Source organism: Salmo salar, chromosome 28 (genome assembly GCF_965601325.2).
Source record: "Salmo salar chromosome 28, fSalSal1, whole genome shotgun sequence".
In the NCBI taxonomy this organism is placed as follows: Eukaryota; Metazoa; Chordata; class Actinopteri; order Salmoniformes; family Salmonidae; genus Salmo; species Salmo salar.
In genome coordinates this window covers 7,345,119-7,363,393 of record NC_138318.1, presented here as the reverse complement: position 1 = coordinate 7,363,393, position 18,275 = coordinate 7,345,119, and the positions used below count along the sequence as shown (strand labels likewise).

Genomic DNA, 18,275 nt, shown 5'->3' with positions numbered 1-18,275 from the left:
AATTCAAATACAATTTTACTGGTGCTATATCTAAATGTGAATATTCCATCAAATGGAATGACTCATGACAGATTAAGGTTCCTTCATATTCAGCAGTAAGTAGTACTGGATTAGCTTCCAAAAGCCTTTATTCAAATGTATTTCAATGAAGAGTTTGTTGACAAATGTATTATTTAAAATGTACATATTACATTGTCATACAATGTAACAAAACCAAGACTTAAAAAGTTCCCATAAGTTTTTCATAACACCTCCCAAAAAGGGAAAAGACAACAGCAATAGCCTAACAAAATTAATACATTTTTGAATTCCCACAGGATACATTTTGGCCTGATGATTTCTTCTCTTACTGCTAGAGATCCATCCTATATGTACCAGGTATCCAGTGGCAAGAGGTACAAGCAAACAAAGGTTAACCTCCAGTGTCTCCCATCTTTATTTTGATTGTTGCACGGTTCTGGGAAACAGTTAATGTCTAAACTGGGGGAGAGGGGCTGAGGCTCAGCCTTCTGATAGGGGGACGTAGTGGGCTACGGGTCAATCTGGGCCCTTATAATGGTGGTGAAGAGGTGGAAGTGGGACGCAGGTTAGAAGTAACTCTGAAGAGGCTCTCCCAAGATGGTTTCCATCTCGTGGATCACCTTCTGTACTTGATGCTCCACCTCCTCGCATTCATCTGTAACGGAGAAAAACACACACAGCGGTAAGCACAAAATGGTGGCCATCGACCAAGTTCGCCAACTACCCTAAACACATCAATATTTACAGTGCCTTCAGAAAAGATTCATACCCCTTAATTTATTCCACATTTTTGTTGTGTTACAGCCTGAATTAAAAATGGTTTAATTGTTTCTCACCCATCTACACACAATACCCCCATCTCAAGGTGATGTTTGCAGATTTATTGAATATTAAATACAGACATCTCATTTACATAAGTTATGGAAGGGGGATACACCTAGTCAGCTGCACAACAAAGCATTCAAACAAAATGTGTGTTCCGCATTTAACCCAACCCCTCAGAGAAGTGCGAGGGGCTGCCTTAAATCGACGCCCACATCATCGGCACCCAGAAAGCAGTTGTTGTTGGGGGTTAATTGCTGTGCTCAAGGGCAGAACAGATTTTCACCTTGTCCACTCGGGGATTCAAACCAGCGGCTTGTCGGTTACTGGCCCAACACTCTTAACCGCTAGGCTACCTGCCGCCCAAGTATTCACACCCCAGATACCTTGTAGAAGCATCTTAATGTCTCGATTACAGCTTTGAGTCATCTTGGCTATGTCTGTATCAGCTTTGCACATCTGGATTTGGATATTTTCCCCCTGCAAATTTTCACAAGTTCTGTTAAATTAGATGGGGAGCAGCAGTGAACAGCAATCTTCAAGTCTTTCCACTGATTTTCTGGGCTTTGGCTGGACCACAAGGATTTTCACATTGTTCTTCTGAAGCCATTCCAGCATTGCTTTGGGTCATTGTCCTGTTGGAACATGAATCTACACCCCCCAGTCTATGGTCGTTTGCACTCTGAAGCAGGTTCTCAAAGATTTGCCTCTACTTGGCTCCATTCATTGTTCCCCTCCATCCTTACCAGTCTCCGCTGATGAAAAGCATCCCCACAGCATGATGCTGCCACCACCATGCTTCACGGTAGGGATGGTGTTAGACGGGTGATGAGCTGTGCCTGGTTTTCTCCAAACATAGCGCTTTGCATTCAGGCCAAAGAGTAACATTTTTGTCTCATCAGACCACAGAATCTTTTGCCTTATGCTCGGTCTTTCATGTGCCGTTTTGCAAACTGAAGGGGTACCGTCATGTGCCTTTTTCTTAGGAGTGGCTTCAGTCTGGCCACTCTCCCAGATTGGTGAAGTGCTGTAAGACAGTTGTCCTTCTGGCAAGTTCTTATCTCAGCCAAGGAACTCTGTAGTTCTGTCAGAATAATCATTGGGTTCTTGGTCATCTCCCTGACCAAGGTCCTTCTTGCCCGATGGCTCAGTTTGATCAGATGGCCAGCTCTATGCAGAGTCTGGGTAGTTCCACATTTAAAAAATTTCCCAATAATGGAAACCATTGTGCTCTTGGAAACGTTCAACACTTTAGAAATTGTTTTATACCCTTCCCCAGATATAATTGTGATGATGCATATATCTCGGAGATCTATGGACAGTTCCATGGACTTCATGGTATAGTTTCTGCTCTGAAATGCCCTGTCAACTGTGGGACCTTATATTGACGGGTGTGTGTTTCTTCCTAGTTTATTTATATTTTTTACCCCTTTTTCTCCCCAATTTTGTGGTATCCAATTGGTAGTTACAGTCTTGTCCCATCACTGCAACTCCCGTACGGACTCGGCAGTGCGTCCTCTGAAACACGACTCAGCCAAGCCGCACTACTTCTTGACACAATGCCCCCTTAACCCAGAAGCCAGCCACACCAATGTGTTTTAGGAAACGCCGTACTTTGCGACTGTGTCATGTGCCCGGCCCACCACAGGAGTCGCTAGAGCTCGATGGGACAAGGACATCCCGGCCGGTCAAACCCTCCCCTAACCCGGGCTGACGCTGGGCCAATTGTGCGACGGCTGCGACAGAGCCGGGACTCGAACCAGGATCTCTAGTGGCACAGCTAGCACCCGGGAGGCCCGTAGGTATGTTTCTTTCTAAATCATGTCCAAACTATTGAATTGGTCAATGGTGGACTCCAATCCAGTTGTAGTGACCTCTCAAGGACAATCAAAGGAAATTGGATGCCCCTGAGCTCATTTTGTAGTGTCCTAGCAAAGGGGTGTGAACACTCACGTAAATGAGCTATTACTGGATTTCATTTTTGATACATTTGCAAAAATGTCTAAAAACACTTTCAGTTTGCAATTATTGGGTAAATTGTATAGATGGGTGAGAGAAACAAATAGAATCAATTTTGAATACAGGCTCAAACAACAAAATGTGGATTAAGGGGCATACATACTTTCTGAAGGCACTGTAGCTACCATTACACCACCCTGCTATTGTCCTACTTTCTTCAACTACCCTAGGCACATATGTGGATGAGAGGGATGTCTGCATACTGCCAAACCATATATTTATAAGCATCGCTCCTTTTCAGCTACAAGCAGAAAATAATATGCCGAGGAACAGTTTGCTTTCAAAATGACAGAATATAATAAACGATGCTTATTCAAAGAGGTTTCCAGATATGCTTAAATGGAATGTACTCTGCTACACAGAGGGGGGGACGGGACGGACGGACAGACAGACATGTCTCAAATATGCTAACATTACATAAACATTATAGCTGCAGAAAGAGAAAAGTGTGAAAAAAAAAGAAAAGGTGATGAGACAGTGAACCTACCCTCCATGAGTTCAGCCAGGAAGGGGATGGTCTCTGGTAGCAGGACCATGTAGTTCTCCCTCAGCTTAGAAGCCAGCTCCAGCAGCATCAGCAGGGCAGAGAAACGCACCTGATTGGGGGGGGGGGGGAAGAGAACAACAGGCCTTTATTTCAGTCACTTGATCACTCGTGGTCCTGGAGAGCTGCAGGTGGGCAGGGTTTTTGTGCTGACCCAGCACTAACACACCAGCTAACTATGGTCTTAATGACTACTTGAATCACATGTCTGTTGGTACTAGGTTGGGAATCCAATCCAACTTCTTCACACTTCTGACGTCTCACCTTGGACGAGCTGTGTCGCGTCTTCAACAGGATCTGGTAGTTGAGGGTCTTCCACAGAGTGTCGTCACCCACGGCAACGCAGAACTGGCCCACGCACGGCACCAGGTGCTTGGTGACTCTGGTCTGGTAAACCTCCTCTCCACCCAGGGTGTTCTCCAACTACACACAGACAGGCAGACATTTATACACCACTGCTATAGGGGAGAACAGGGGACCACAAGAATAGAATAGGGCATAAGGAAAAGGCGCACGGCATCCATATTAGGAAGACCCTCAGTTGTAAAGCTTGCCATTTCTGTGGATGAATCCTTTGTTATAGTGATGTGAGAGAGGGGTGAGGCTGACCTGATCGACCAGAGGGGTCATGAGGGAGTCGGCTCTCTCCTTGCTGACGAAGCGCTGCGTGTCGTACAGGCAGATCTTATGGAGGCAGTCCAGTATGTACTCCAGCAGCAGGCAACGCTTCTCAATGTTGTCGTCTGTGTCAAAGAAGGCTTCATCTGAATGAGGGAAGGAGTGGATTAAAAGAGGGAAAATAAGCAAAAGACTTTCAAATACTTCCCGGAGTGCCTTGCGTTAATCATTCACGTGACTCAAAACCAACAGTGAACCAGAAACGGGCAAATCCCCATCAAACACGACCGTCGTTGTCCAGCAAAGCCAAACTAATCCAGACACTTCATCTTAGAGACCTTCGATTCATAGACAGTCTGTAACCACACATGAGAGAGAGAGGAGAGACCCACCTGTCTTTGTGACGTTAGTCTGACGGAGCAGGTCAGAGACGGGCTTGACCAGGTGACCGGCAAACAGGACAAAGAGCCCCTTGAGCCTGTCTGCGATGCTGTCCGACAGGCGGTAGAAGGTCAGCAGGCGGTCCTTGGCTACGCTCTCAGTCTTGCACCAATCAAAGAGCTGCATGGGCATAAACACAGTTAAGCACCATGACTCTTCAAGTGATTACATTTGGACTAATACTGGGAGATAAGTGTGCTTTGGGAATTAGGGTACCATCTAATAAAAAATAAAAAAACAAGGAACACACAAAACAACTGAAGTAGGACAGCGTCGATTCTCAAGTAATGATGCTTACTTTGAAGAACAGGGGCCTGAAAGTGACTTCAGATAGCTTCATAACCATGGCCAGGAGACAGTCGATCACATAGCCCTCAATCTCCTTGGTCTTCTCCAGATCACCCTGCAAACAAACACGACAGTCTTAACTATGGCAGACAAAAACAAAGAATTTAGTGAGTGTCATTCAAACTGTTATGAGCTCAACAGAGAGAGACATACTTGGCAGTGTTGGGCCCGGAAGTCCAGTGCAATTAGGAAGAAGGACGTAAGCTCTGATTGGTGGGAGGTCAGCTGATCCTTCTCCATGTGACCAATGTGCTCCTTCAAGATGCTCATCAGGGGACCCAGCTGGCTCTGTGAAAATGAAAGGAGAAACACTCAATACATGACCGCACAATGTGAACATCATTTATTTCCTCCATCCTTACATATCCCAGGCTATTCCAGGTAATTCACCACCTACCTGTTTGGAGTTCACCGTCTTGCTGTAGCACTTGGTGAGGGTGGGCAGCAGGACCCTGGGGGGCACCTTGGTGGCCACAGTGGTCCTGAGGGAGGCCAGTCGCACGGCCAGCTGTGGGGTGGTGGTGGCCTTCTCTGCCACCCGTGTCAGTCGAGCCACCTGGGGGACACATTACACCGTTACATCATTTCAGTACGACAGGTCCCAGTCGATGTATTGTATGTTTACTATAGGTTTATTATGATAGAAACCAGATGGACGTGTGTGTGTATGGGATAGTAGAAGTTACCTGAAGCAGTGTGTCCTGCAGGTAGGGACTGATGAAGTGAGGCAGGGTCTCAGTGACACGTTGCAGAGCTGTGACGGCACTCAACATGTAGAGCTCATTAGACAACACCTCTTTTCTCTCGGTTAGAGACTGCAGCACTGCCGGCATCAGCCTGACAACATGAGGGGACTCGAGTCAAACTTCTGACACCACATTAGTGACAGTTTACCTAGGGTATATTATTTGTAAATATTTGTGTACTATAAAAGTGTTTATAGGAAAATATAAGTAATTGATTTAACAAAATGCACTGGTCTGTGAACTACGCTGCCTCTATCTACCGTGAACACAGAAGCGTAGACTGTGTACCTGGGCAGCTGTGGGATGGCGAGGGCCTTCAGAGTGCTGGCCACCTCAGCGATACACAGTAGGGCACTGCCCATCACGTTCTTCTCCTCCTCCGGTGACACCACGATCTCCACAGCCCGGTTTAGCACCAGTACAAACGCCTCCTTATGATCCGAGCCAAAACTGCGGCACAGCAGTTTGAGGCTGTAGAGGGCTGTCTGCCTGTTGATGGCCTGCTCCTCCTCCATGACATTGACCTTGCCGTGACCATGTCCCACAATGGCCAGCAGGTCGCCTGTCAGGTCCAGAAGCACTGTCACCTGGGGTGAGATGTCAAAGGTCAGGACTACCCCCAACTACTCAAAACATACACACACAGAATATCCCCAGTCTGTGTAATAACCTGCTTCTCCTGCCACTGGGTTTTCTGGTGCAGCTTGTTGTTGAGCAGCTCCATAGCCTTCCGCCTCACAGACGGTAGTTGGTTACCCATCAGGCCTCGCATCACCGTGATGAACGTATCCGTGGGCAACAGGGCGTTGACCTGGCGATCAAAACACAGAAAAAAGAAAATGTAGGATCTCACAATGCAAACCTGGCTAGTTTTTTCTTGATATTGTAACAACCTTGGTTTGCCTTTATTTTCTATGACTGAGTAGAGTACACGTCTTTCCGTCTCTGTGGCAGACTTACTTTGTCCAGGACATCGTAGGCCTTATTGAGCAGAGCTCTCCAGAACTTGCCAGTTGGTTTGTCAGTGTTCTCCTCCACACAGCGAGCCACAGTGTGGATGTAGCAAAGGATCTCCTCCAGAAGACTAAACAGGACATCAGAACAACATTGTGATACAGGGATCATTTGGAACATTGTAAGATCTTTTTATCTTACAGTCAAACAAATTGAAATCACCACAAAAAAATAATAATAATGTAATCACCAATTCCTTGCGCCACATGGTTGGTTAGTCTAAGTAGGTCTCACCTTTGCTGTAGCTTCTGCAGAGAATCCTCCACGATGTCACCGCCCGCCGCAATCTGGAAGACACACACACACAGTTAACAAACTACACTGATACATGACAGACGTTAAACTTGAGTTACATAGCCTTTTCCCAGATCTGGTTTTGCTGTCTTGCCAATGGTGTCAACTGTTTTGCTAATAGTATTGGCAAGACAGCACAAACAGATCTGGGAACCAGGCTACAGTTATATTACCATTCCCACAAAGCTGCCGGCGGCCAAGAGTTGGGCCATGAAGGAGACCGAGAGGAACTTGAAGTGGCGCAGCTCTTTGCTGCTGTGGGCCTCCATGTTGAAGATCAGGTCCTCTGCCTTCTCCTTCTCGGCTCCCCTGCCACGTGTTGGCCTCTTCACAGGTCCTGCACAAAACAAAAATGGAGTACGTTGTAAAAAAACAAATAAAACCTGGTCCCTAAAGAGCATCTGTCTTGATGTTGCTTTGTTACATAGACCCACACAGCACACCCAGCCTTTACAACAGACTAAAACGCATCGCAGGTCTGTTGAGTTCCTCACCGTCCTCTTTGTCCTGCGGCAGCGCCATGAGATACTTCAGGATCTTTATGAGAGAGACGAGCTGTTCCTCCACCTCAAACTCACAGCACACTGAGATCCAGAACTCCACGTCCCTCTCCAACGCAGCATCCTGAGAAGAGACGGACAAACATGGCGGCTTAAAGCGTTTCCTGAAGATTTTGCGCATAAAACCTAGAGCAAATTCCAAAGACACTTGTCAACAGAGGCCATAGACATACCTTCTAAAAACGCGCGCACACCTTTTTAAGTAGTATATTCCATTGTGTTGATATTTCAGTCGAGCTTTTCTCACGGCCTACCTTATCTGTGGCGTTGGTCTGGGTAGCGTGCTGCTTGAACAGGAGCAGCAGTAGGACCCAGAGGAAGCGGGCGGGCCCCAGGGTGGTCATCAGCTGGGACAGGATGGGCAGACGGCGGTGCTCGGGCACGTGGGGCAGCGCGTCGGCGAACACGTGCACGATGCGCGTCACCACCGCCTCCATGTGAGCGGTTGACTCGCCGTCGCCACTCTCATTGGCCTAGAAACAAGCAAAACAGACATGCGTGTTTTTCTGAAAAGTGGGAAGTAGAGAGAAACTCAGCAACCATGCCAAACCAGTGTGCAGGTTGCTCACACAACGCTTAAAACATCCTTTAAAGAGACAACTGACAACAATTGACGTCATAGCCCCTGTGACGAATGTCCTAGAGCTGAAATAACCGAGAGCCACTGACACACGGCCCTCAGCTTTGGATCTCTAGTTTGATCTAGCATCCTTTCTTGTCCCAGAAGCTAACATTAGCAACTAGGGGGTTTACGAGAATGCACAAGACATTTGTTTTTGATTGGCATTTACCACCCACATCTCCAGTGTTCATGTAATGCCAACCAAAACAACACATGACGTATTATTCACATTCATAGCATATTAGATGAGTGGAAGTGAGACAATGGCCAGGCCAAAGCTATCCTACATCCCTGACCGCTTGTTGGTTGACTCACCTTGATGAGGGCAGGGATGACCGTCCGGACGGTCTTGTTGATGACCTGAAAGCTGTAGGTGTCGTCCAGACGCATGATGTTGGCGCCCATGAAGGTGAAGATGGGCATGATGTTGTGCAGGACTTTCTCCTGGGAAAGAATAGAAGGGGGGGGGGGGGTCAAAGGTCATTGGAAACACTTTAGATTGGAAACAGTTTCTGATGGTTTACAGATGGCTCTGTGATGGTTGCGAGATGGTTCTTCGAGAGATTAATTCCGTGACGAATGAGAGACTGCTTTTGAGATGGCTGAGAGATGACTGTGTACAGCACTCACAGGGAAGATGCCAGCCACGCTTCCCAGAAGGAGCAGGGCATGATGGTGGGTCTGGGGCATGTCGGACATCCTCACACACTGCACCACAATCTCCACGTTGAACTTGTCCTCATCCAGCACATCTGAGTGTGGAGGACAAACAGTCAGTCACACACATTTTAGAAAAGCCTGAAGGGTGCCTCTGGGCCCAAAAAAAAAAAGTATTTAGTCTTCTCACCTTCGCTGACGGGTCCTCCGTCAGGGGAGAGCTTCTGGCAGACGTTGAGCAGGCAGCCGAGGATAAGCTGCTTGGTGTACTCTAGGTTGCCTCGCTCCACGGTGGACGTCTCCAGACACCTGAGTGGCCAGAGAGGAACAACGTTTTTTTTGCAGCGCACTATTTAGTATAGATAATAATGGTGTAGATAATTGGGAACATGGTTGGCCTTGGTCAGGCTGAGGCTCAGAGAGTGTGCAGCTGGTTGTACCTGGAGAGCAGGCTGAAGAGAGCGGGCACCAGCGTCTGTGGCCTCTTTAGCTTCTTCTTGTGCTGCAGCAGCTCCAGGATGAGAGTCACCCTCTGCCAGGACACAGCGCCCTCTTTTGGCACTGCCTGAGAAGTGTCCTGGGCCTTCCTATATAAAGCCCAGAAACACAGTGGCTCAAGTCAAGTCCATCATAGTGGCTCCAAGTCAAATTGCATTGTAACCAATGAGGTGATTGTATCTAGTCTACGGCTTATTGTAATCAAATGTAGGCCAGTTAGAGTAGATGTTCCTCACCTCTGCAGCATCTTGCTCCTGCGGGTCTGCTGTACTGACACAGTGACTTTGGGCTTCTCTGCTGGGGCTAGCTCGTTAGCCACTAGCTCGCCGTCCACAGCAATCTACAGTGAGAGGACAGCATTAGCATCTTGTGTGGTGGTAGTGAATGATGGCTTCCCTGTAGATACAGTATGCAGAGGTTCCTCCTCACCCCTTTGAAGACACTGCTGATGGTCTGGGCACAGACAGGACTCTTGCTCTCCACCAGCAAGTCAAACATTACCCCCAGGAGCCTCTGCTGGACCTTCTCATCTCCGAGGGCTGAGTAGAACGCCTTGGTGATCTGAGAACAAACAGGGTCATGTTCAGTAGGAGCAAATGGGAGAAAACGAGGGTTGTCATTGTAGAAGTTTCAAAACGGTTAATTTTTTTTGGTGCCCACTGAACATGACTCAGGCAATAGGCCGGTATTTTGACGGCACAGAAATTACTAGCATACAGCCTTTGTATCATCCCAGAGTATGATCGTATGGATCTCAGTCAGGGAGAGCCGTGCTGCTACAGTAGCGTACCTGTTCCAGAGCGATGATCTGAAAGCAGGGGATATCAGGGTAGGGCTTAGACACCGTGCCCAGGGCCTTGATGAAGAGCTCCAGACAGTCCTGGTCCTTCACCAGGAGGGGGGCTGCGTGCTCGTTGTACTTCCCCAGGACCAGCTGCATGAGCAGGGCCTCGTCCTTTAGGACAGTGGGGTTCTCCGGCCCGCTCTGCTCCAGCAGGCGCTCCAGGACAGGCATTAGGACAGACAACACAGACTAAGAGGAGAAAAAAAGAAAAGAAAGACAGAGACCGGGATATAAAATATGGCTTTACAAAAACTCCAATGCCCAGATAAGAGTTGTCATATAAAAAAAAAAGAGGCTTCAGAGTTGCTCCTGATCCGGTCACATCACCGTCAGGAAATAGGTTTCACATTAGATCAAGGCCTTCTTAAATTTCTGTTGTCATTCCCTGTCCACTCACCTCTCCATTGACCTCTCCCAGAGCCCTCAGTATGGTCTTGGCAGTGTAGGCAGGGCAGTTGGCCACCTGGACACCCAGCAGCAGCTCCTCCAACCCCACCAGCAGCTTCTTGTCCCGGGCCTTGCCTTTCCCTGCCCCCGTTACAGCCTCCTCATAGAGCTTCCCCAGGGCCTAGAGAAAAACACATTTGGATAGTGTGCATGATAACATTTACTGTGAATATAACATGAAATAAATGTGCGTGAGTGTGTATTATTTCTATTTGATACACAATGTTTCATTGAGGATACAAATGATGTATGTGTGTGCGCCTCTCACCTGGCTGAGGTGAGTTGGGCCAGTGGTGAGCTCCTCGGTGGTCTTCAGCAGCCTGTCTATGATGGGGTGGAAGGGAGAGCTATCCACCTGGGCTAGTGTCTGGAGGGTGGCTGTGGCTGCCCTCCTCACCTCACGGACAGGGGAGCTCAGACAGGCCAGCAGGGACAGCACAACTATAGAGGGAAAACCATATTTTGAACTTTGTTACTAATACACCATCACTACTCAATCCATTTGCTTGTTACTCCACTAATACCTTCTCCATTGTCCTAGCAGGGCGTGATTGTTGAGACATGGGTTTTTATTACACGGTCATAAAAAGAGCAGGTAATAAGCTTTAATACACCACAACACAGTAGGAACGGTTCTCGTCCCAGACAACTGATGGTAATTTTCAGACTACGCCAAACTCTATACATCAAATACAATTCTCCAGGCTACCTGGTGATGAGCCTGATGCCAGCAGTGTGAGGGTCTTCCCTGGCTGGGCGCTGAGGAGGGCTCTGCCCACATAGAGGGCCTGGGTTTGCAAAATGGCATTGACCTTACAGTCCAGCTGATCTCCGAGGTTACTGCCGTAACCCCACACCAGACTCAGGAACTTGAAGAGCTCCAGGGGATCACTCAGGTGGACCTGGGACAAATGGAGGGGGTTGAGGAATAGAATAATGTGGACTAAGTGAGGCAGTTGAAAGTAAAACAGGATATTTCTTTGTCACCTTCTTTCTCAAAAACACTAAACTTACATTTTAATGATTACATAACGGTTCAATTGTAGCCTCCTTAGAGGAATGCTGGACTTTCCCTCGAGTGAAGCTATGCTCCAATGAGTGGAGTTGAAGCATCGGTCTGTGCACTGAAATCCATTGTGCAACATATGAAGATTCAGTACCTGAAAGAGCAGCTTCATCAGGGCCCTGAAGCTGGCTGCCATGTGGCCCTGGCCTGCCCCTGTGATGATGACGTCAAACAGGCGACACAGCAACCGGAGGTAGCAGCAAGTGTTGGTGTCCAGCTTCTCTGGGTTCCACCACGTCTCACCTGGCAGGAAGCAAGCAGTCTGTCAGCCTCTTTCCTTTTAACTCAGTGTGTGACCAAGTGGCAAAAATAATTGGTGATAGCAGAGTGTTAAACCTAATGAAAAACAATATGTAGCCAATTGCTTTCAAGAAGGAAAAAGGTATTTTTGTATTATTTTTTTTTAAATGTACACTGCTGCTACTCGCTGTTTATTATCTATGCATAGTCACTTTACACCTACCTACATGTACATATTACCTCAACTAACCTGTATCCCCGCACACTGACAGTACCGGGACCCATTGTATTTAGCCTCGTTATTGTTATTTTATTGTGTTCATTTTTATTTTATTTTTTACTTTTGTTTATTTAGTAAATATTTTCTTAACTACATAGTTGGTTAAGGGCTTTTAAGTAAGCATTTCACGGTAAGGTCTAAACCTGTTGTATTCGGCGCGTGACAAATAAAATTGGATTTGATCGACTTACCTTTGAAGGAAGTGTCATGGCACTTCAGGGTGGATATGAGCCCTCTGAGCAGTGACACCAACAGCACCGCATACTCTGTATCCATGCTCTGCCCTGCCCTGAGCTTCTGCAGGTACTCTCCCAGCCCCACAGAGAAGGAGAGAGACACATCCTCCTGCTGCTGGCAACACAACAGAAGAAAATAAGGTAAACCATTTCATACGGACTTCAACAGCCCAGAAAAGTATAGAGCGGGTAAAGGAATCGCAGGATAAAAATAAATAAATACAAAGACAGAAAGTAAATATCACAAGAGACATCTGTCATTTATGTAGTTGTACAAACCGCCACTCCCTCTCACCGTAGGCATGTCTTTCTGGGTGAGTTCCAGTATTGCAGGCTCCAGCAGGGAGTAGACACTCTGGGCTGTGTGGAGGTGCTGGGTCTCACTCATGTCCCCCAGGCCCTGCAGTAAGGTCTGGCTCAGCACCACGAACGCTGCCCTCTCCCTCAGGCTGCCCCGCTGGACTGCTACCACCCCAGCCAGCTTCTCCAGCTAGCAGACATGCAAATTAGGTGAAGGGTGAGTTGTTGTACTCGGGACCCTTTCACATTGAACCCAACAAGTTCATGTAAATTCCTAGTGCTTAACCTAGTTAGCAAAGAGCTCTAAAATCACTAGATCAGCGTAAGGAAAGGAACACCATTTTGTTTTCATTGCACTCGGAATTCAATTGAACTTGACTTAGAAAGGCCACCAAATGTTTACTAATCCACTCACAGCATTACGTTTGGAAAAGGGGTCCATGTTAGACAGGTTCTTGGTCAGTGTTGAGATGAGATGCTGGTTGGCCAACCCAATGAAGTCCGGCTGAGAACTCCTCTCCACCACGGCCTTGAGCGCTGTAGAGCAGAGGGGAGAGATAGGAAGTAGTTACAGTGCCGGCCCAATATATTGGCACCCACCCACTTTTCTTAAATCATTTCTTCTAAAATAAGTTTTTAGCTCTCGCCATAGGTTTTTGATGCGATTCAGATCTGGACTCTTTGCTGGCCACTCCAGCATTTCTTCTTGAAACATTCCTGAGTACTGGTTGATGCGCGTTTGAGGTCATCGTCCTGCTGGTAGACCCACAACCTTCAATGGAGATCAGCTGATATGTATTGCCAAAGAGGTCTAGCTTTGTTTCATTGGTTCACAGAACATTTTCCCCAGGACTTAAGCTTGTTTAGGTGTTTTTTTTTTAAAGAAGTTCAACCAGGCTTTCTCGGGTCTCCTTCAGCAGTGGGTTCTTCCTTTGTTTACCGGCAACCAAATGAAGCATTCAAACACCCTTCATACAATCAAACATAGGGAAGATTCCATAATGCTGCAGGGCTGCTATGCTGCCTCTGGTACTGGGGGCCTTGAATGTGTGCAACGTTGAACCTAGTGTCCAAAAACTGTCTCTGTTGAAGGCTGTGGGTCTTCCAGCAGAACAACCCTAAACACACATCAAAAGCACCTTGGAATGGTTCAAGAAGAAACTCTGGACTGTTCTGGAATGGCCAACAAAGAGACCAGATCTGAATCACATCCATACCCTGTGGCAAGTGCTGAAAACAGCAGTTGGTGGAGGGAACCGCTCAAACATTGAACAATAAAGGGCAGTTTGCCGCTTTAGAATGGGCCAAATTGCCAGTAGAAAGGTGCAGCCAACTCAATCGATGGCTTCAAGAAGCATTTGTTGGCAGTTATCTTGGCCAAAGGCTGTGCAACAACGTACTAGGGATGCCAATAATTTTGTCCATGCCATTTATCTTTATTTTCTAAATAGAAATTGTTAACTTAAGTTCACAAAAATAAAATTGGTTCTGCAATGTTGAAAATCCAACAACGAGGTGTGGAGAACAAACATTTTTTTTTCAATTTCAACTTATTTAAGAAGAAATAGGGAATTATTTAAGAAAAAAGTGCAAGGGTGCCAATATATTTGGCCGGCACTATATAGTACACATACCTTCTTATTCTCTGGAAGCAGACAATCCTAACAATCTGAATTTTGATTTAGATTAGTGGCATCATGCTAGAGTATACGGGTATATATGATCCCTCTATTTACCAAAGTACCCTCCATAGCATTCTCAGTAAAACGTTTGCAAGTGTTCTCAAAGACAAAAAAAATTAAAATACATTTATTGTGAAACCATTTTCGAATGCGTTTACCATAGGCCCAGCCCTGAGTGAGGTTGTGCTGGGATATGATGGAGGACTGGGCCACACAGGTGGCCAGCTGGAGGTCTGGGGAGTCGGGCAGGGCCGAGGTGACCACAAGAAAGGGCAAAAGACCCCAGACGACACAAGCCTTAAGGTCAGAGTTCCCTTCAACCAGTCTGGGTTCATCCAGAACCCTCACTGCCTCCTTCAACAATGGACACCTATGAGGAAGCACATGGAAGCCATTCAATATCATACTACGAATTTGGAGTTATTTGGGGAATTGATGTGCATTTCAAAGAACTGAAAACAGCATTAACCAGTTTCCAGCATTTGAGAGGTCTACACGTTGTAGCAGTGAGAGGAGACATGACACAGTGTCCTCTGGATCCAGGCGATCAACGTAGAGCTGTGGAGGGAAATATGATACGTTAGGTTTAATCACTAGTAGATTCCAATATGAATGTACTTGAAAGTCTCATGTTCCAGCCAGTCACCTCCAGGGCCTTCAAGGTTGCAGCCACCACCTCTGGGACGTCATCCTTCATACGCTCCAGCAGAGCCTCCTTCAGGAAGGCCTGGTCAAAACCCCCCTGTCCTGAGGTGACAATGCCCATCAGGTGTTCCACAGCCATGTGCCTCACAGAGGGGAGTGGGTGCTTCAGGCTCAACACGAGGGAGGTGTCAGAGTCCCCGAGGATCTGTAGCCAAAAAAATATATGTTAAAAAGACAGCGGAGTGTAAGAAAACAAAATGACACAGAATGGCTTTGAGGAGGTTGAGCTGATCTCCTATATATCTGCCTAAGTGCAGCCTTCACTCAGAACCTTCTCAGCCAGGGCGCTGCCGCCTACCTGGTACTTGCCACTGCTCATGGACAGGGAGATGAATTGGTGGAAGAGGTTCTTGTCCTCTGCGCTAGAGATGTCACTCACATGGCCCTCCAGGACCATGTACACAGCACCTGGGTACCTGCAACAACAGACATGTCAGTGTAATCAATATACACACAATGGAGTGGGAAGGAACGAGGACACACGTGTGGGTACTGTGGTTCAGCAGCTGAGAGAATAACTACAGTTTGGCTACTACCAATTGAAAGGGAAGCAAGTAGCCCTCAATTAATGCCAGTGTTTAAAAGAAAAGGCCAAACTTACTTTGACTCGAACAGTCGGACTAATGGCAGCAAGCGCTGGTTGAGGGCAGCGACACCCTCAGCAGAGAGCCGACTCTGGGAGAGGTATTCCTCAAGTAGCATCTTTGCTACTGTGTTATCGAGACCACCAGACAGTGGAAGGCCTTGAAGGACAGACTCGAACAGGTTCCCATGGCGGGTGCTCTCTGAGGGCTCCTCAGTCTCCATCTCATCTATAACAAACAAAAGACAACACTTTTATCTTTCTTATTAAAGGGATTCAATGGCAATATACATACGCATCCAGGTTAAAAAACAAAGAGTCAGATGCAGGTATACACTGCTACTCACCAGTGCCGGTGGTGACAACAGCATGAACCAGGTGAGGCAGCAGGTAGCGTAATAAGGGACTGATGTCATGAACTGCAGCCATTGCCTGGAGGGAGGGGACCAAGGAAGTCACGGCACACAGCTGGCCAAAGGATCTAAAGGACCATTTTTAAATAAAACACAGAGAATGCCAATTAAGAAACACCAAACAATCCTAAGATGCCCTAAAATGACACACACTCAAAGTGATGAAATAGTTAAAAAAATAAAAATTCTTCCTATTCCACTTCTTCACTCACTTTGGGCCGACAGTGCCCTCCTTCTGGTTCTGCAGGAGGACGATGAGGCAGCCCAGGCCCTCTTTAGGCAGCACAGGCTCCTTGCACAGTGACTTGCTGATCTGCAGGGCCAGGATGTCCACCAGCTGGGCCTCCATCACCACCTTCACAGCCAGCTGGCACACTATCATGTAGGTGGCAGCCTTGTAGTCTGTCAAAGAGGACTTCAAACCCTGGAGACACAAAGGAAATAGTCAGCATGAGCTGAACAGTGTCCTCGTGGTTTATTCCTTAACTTCAATAAAAAAAAGTTTCTGTATCGGTGTCAACGCCTCAAAATAGAATGGTTTCTTATGAAGCTTAAATGCAGTATCTAACCTTCTGAACATAAGGCAGCAGCTTGGATATGATTGTGTCAGAGACTTTCTCCACAGCATCCAAAGCCGGTACAATAGTGGAGGCATAAAAAGAGAAAATCACTCGAAGCTGGGCACAGTTGCCAGAATGTCCTGAATATCCCTGCAAAAAAAGAAGACCAACAAAAACAGGTCAAGATGAGGCACTGTGCTTGATACCTGAGCATACATATAAGCTATATTGAGGTATAAGGCAATGTATTGGGTTTACCTTGATTGACTTCGTGACCAGGGTGCAGATGAAATCCATGAAGCCCAAGTCTTTGTAACAGTGAGTGATTAGGGTTCCTCTGGCCAAAGGAACTCCTGGTTTCTGTAAGGAAATCAACACAATGGTCATTGATGACATGCTGATTATAATGAAAAATAACAACAAAATCTATCAACTTCCAATAGTTATGCTCATAAATCAAAGCTAGCTTCTATAGCAATTACCTGAAGCCCCTCGAGCCAATTCCATCGGTTAGTGGGGTCCTTTAACTTAAAAAGCTGAATGACTCTGACAAACACTTTAGTCTCGTGATAGGGCAAGGCACAGGCAAGCAGTGTGTCCACATTATACAGGTGGATGTGGAACCTGCAAGGATGAAAGAGAATAACAACCAGTATTAACACAATGTCAATAAAACAAATTCAATATGAATAGGCTACATACAACGAGGCAATGAAAACAGCAGCTTAGACACACTTTCCTTCAAATGTAAACATAACACTTGATTGAGAGAATATCCTGTAGATAGAAAAATGGGGGGGCACCTGTGTACAAGCCACTCGATGCACTTCTGGGCAGGCTTGAGTAGAAAGTACGGGGACAGGCGTGTAAGAAACAGGGAGATGCCTGCGTCAAGTTTCTTGTTGACCTCCTTGGACTGGACACTGCGCTCCATGTCCACTGAGGCTTGGCTGAATAGTGTCTCCTGGAACTCACTGAATGCAGGCTCGATGCCCAGGAGTTCCTCGAGCCCTGTGCATCCTAAAATGCAAGAGAAAAGAGATAGTCCGGAGAAGTAGCTGAGAAGTTTAAACAGTAGTCATTTAGAAGTCAACAAGCTGCAACAGTGAAGTCAAGACTGACATCAGGAAGACCAATGTCAAACGTACCAAGTGCAAAGAAGGTGCTTCTATCCATACTGGAAGCATCTTTAGGGTCAAACAGTAGGGATGCAACCTCCCGACGAGTGAGCAGATTGGGGTCATTTTGTGGCAAGGCCAGGCGTTTCAACTGGTGGGCTAAAGATGTCATTGTGTCAGGTTCTCAAGATCTGTTGGGAGAGGCAATCATTATAACGTTACCTTTGACACTGTACTGCATATTTCTAGTACTAGTAAGCTAACGTTGGCTAACCAAAAAATCGTATCTGTGCCCAAACTGTTAGCTAGCATTTTTTGCCGGCTGCTAGGCCATAGTTCATAAACGACCAGCTTTAACACCCGAAGCTATGCGCTACTACATTACTAGGGTCATTCTTCTGTGGATTTAAAAACACAACGTAAGATAGATATAAAACATTATTATTGTACAGTTAGTTGTTACTGTACCTCGGATCCGCACTCCTACTTTCCCACACGTGCGTTTTCTCTGACCTCTCTGATGGTATTCACATCCGGTTCACGACATGTACTTCAAAATAAAAGTGGCTAAACCACAGCCCTTCTCTATTTTTTCAG

At 46.7% G+C, this 18,275-nt stretch overlaps 1 protein-coding gene and 1 non-coding gene across 3 annotated transcripts; both read right to left on the bottom strand.

The window, feature by feature from the left end:
• Window positions 1-110: 110 nt before the first annotated feature.
• Window positions 111-18,253, bottom strand: heatr1 (HEAT repeat containing 1). 2 transcript variants are annotated; one of them, XM_014179208.3, is made up of 43 exons: window positions 18,147-18,253; window positions 17,709-17,869; window positions 17,364-17,580; window positions 17,043-17,184; window positions 16,819-16,920; window positions 16,570-16,710; window positions 16,213-16,424; window positions 15,935-16,068; window positions 15,606-15,816; window positions 15,303-15,420; window positions 14,946-15,149; window positions 14,769-14,857; window positions 14,458-14,669; window positions 13,033-13,154; window positions 12,613-12,807; window positions 12,273-12,432; window positions 11,656-11,804; window positions 11,205-11,397; window positions 10,764-10,936; window positions 10,446-10,616; window positions 9,995-10,237; window positions 9,634-9,765; window positions 9,441-9,544; window positions 9,147-9,293; window positions 8,897-9,015; window positions 8,680-8,801; window positions 8,365-8,493; window positions 7,682-7,900; window positions 7,362-7,491; window positions 7,041-7,204; window positions 6,808-6,860; window positions 6,520-6,643; window positions 6,230-6,370; window positions 5,848-6,146; window positions 5,500-5,650; window positions 5,211-5,369; window positions 4,967-5,101; window positions 4,764-4,868; window positions 4,417-4,585; window positions 4,016-4,170; window positions 3,671-3,829; window positions 3,350-3,458; window positions 111-676 (listed from the first exon to the last, which is right to left on the bottom strand). In XM_014179208.3, the coding sequence occupies exons 2-43, from the start codon at window positions 17,848-17,850 to the stop codon at window positions 588-590; spliced, it is 6,444 nt and encodes a 2,147-aa protein (XP_014034683.3). In that variant the 5' UTR covers window positions 17,851-17,869; window positions 18,147-18,253; the 3' UTR covers window positions 111-587. The 2 variants fall into 2 exon arrangements, with proteins under 2 accessions (XP_014034683.3, XP_045565973.2); XM_045710017.2 differs by having other exon boundaries at window positions 12,273-12,429.
• On the bottom strand, window positions 8,060-8,190 carry LOC123731489 (small nucleolar RNA SNORA14). Its single transcript, XR_006762642.1, has one exon. It is a non-coding gene; the product is annotated as a small nucleolar RNA SNORA14 (small nucleolar RNA).
• Window positions 18,254-18,275: the final 22 nt, after the last annotated feature.

Bases quoted from the DNA above. Each gene is read 5' to 3' on its own strand.
- heatr1 (XM_014179208.3), bottom strand. From the start codon at position 17,850: ATGACATCTTTAGCCCACCAGTTGAAACGCCTGGCCTTGCCACAAAAT. The intron at 10,617-10,763 runs GTGAGAGGCGCA...GTTTTTCTCTAG, and splicing joins GCCCAACTCACCTCAGCCAG to GCCCTGGGGAAGCTCTATGA. The intron at 7,205-7,361 runs GTGAGGAACTCA...TGTTTTGTGCAG, and splicing joins GCCGCAGGACAAAGAGGACG to GACCTGTGAAGAGGCCAACA.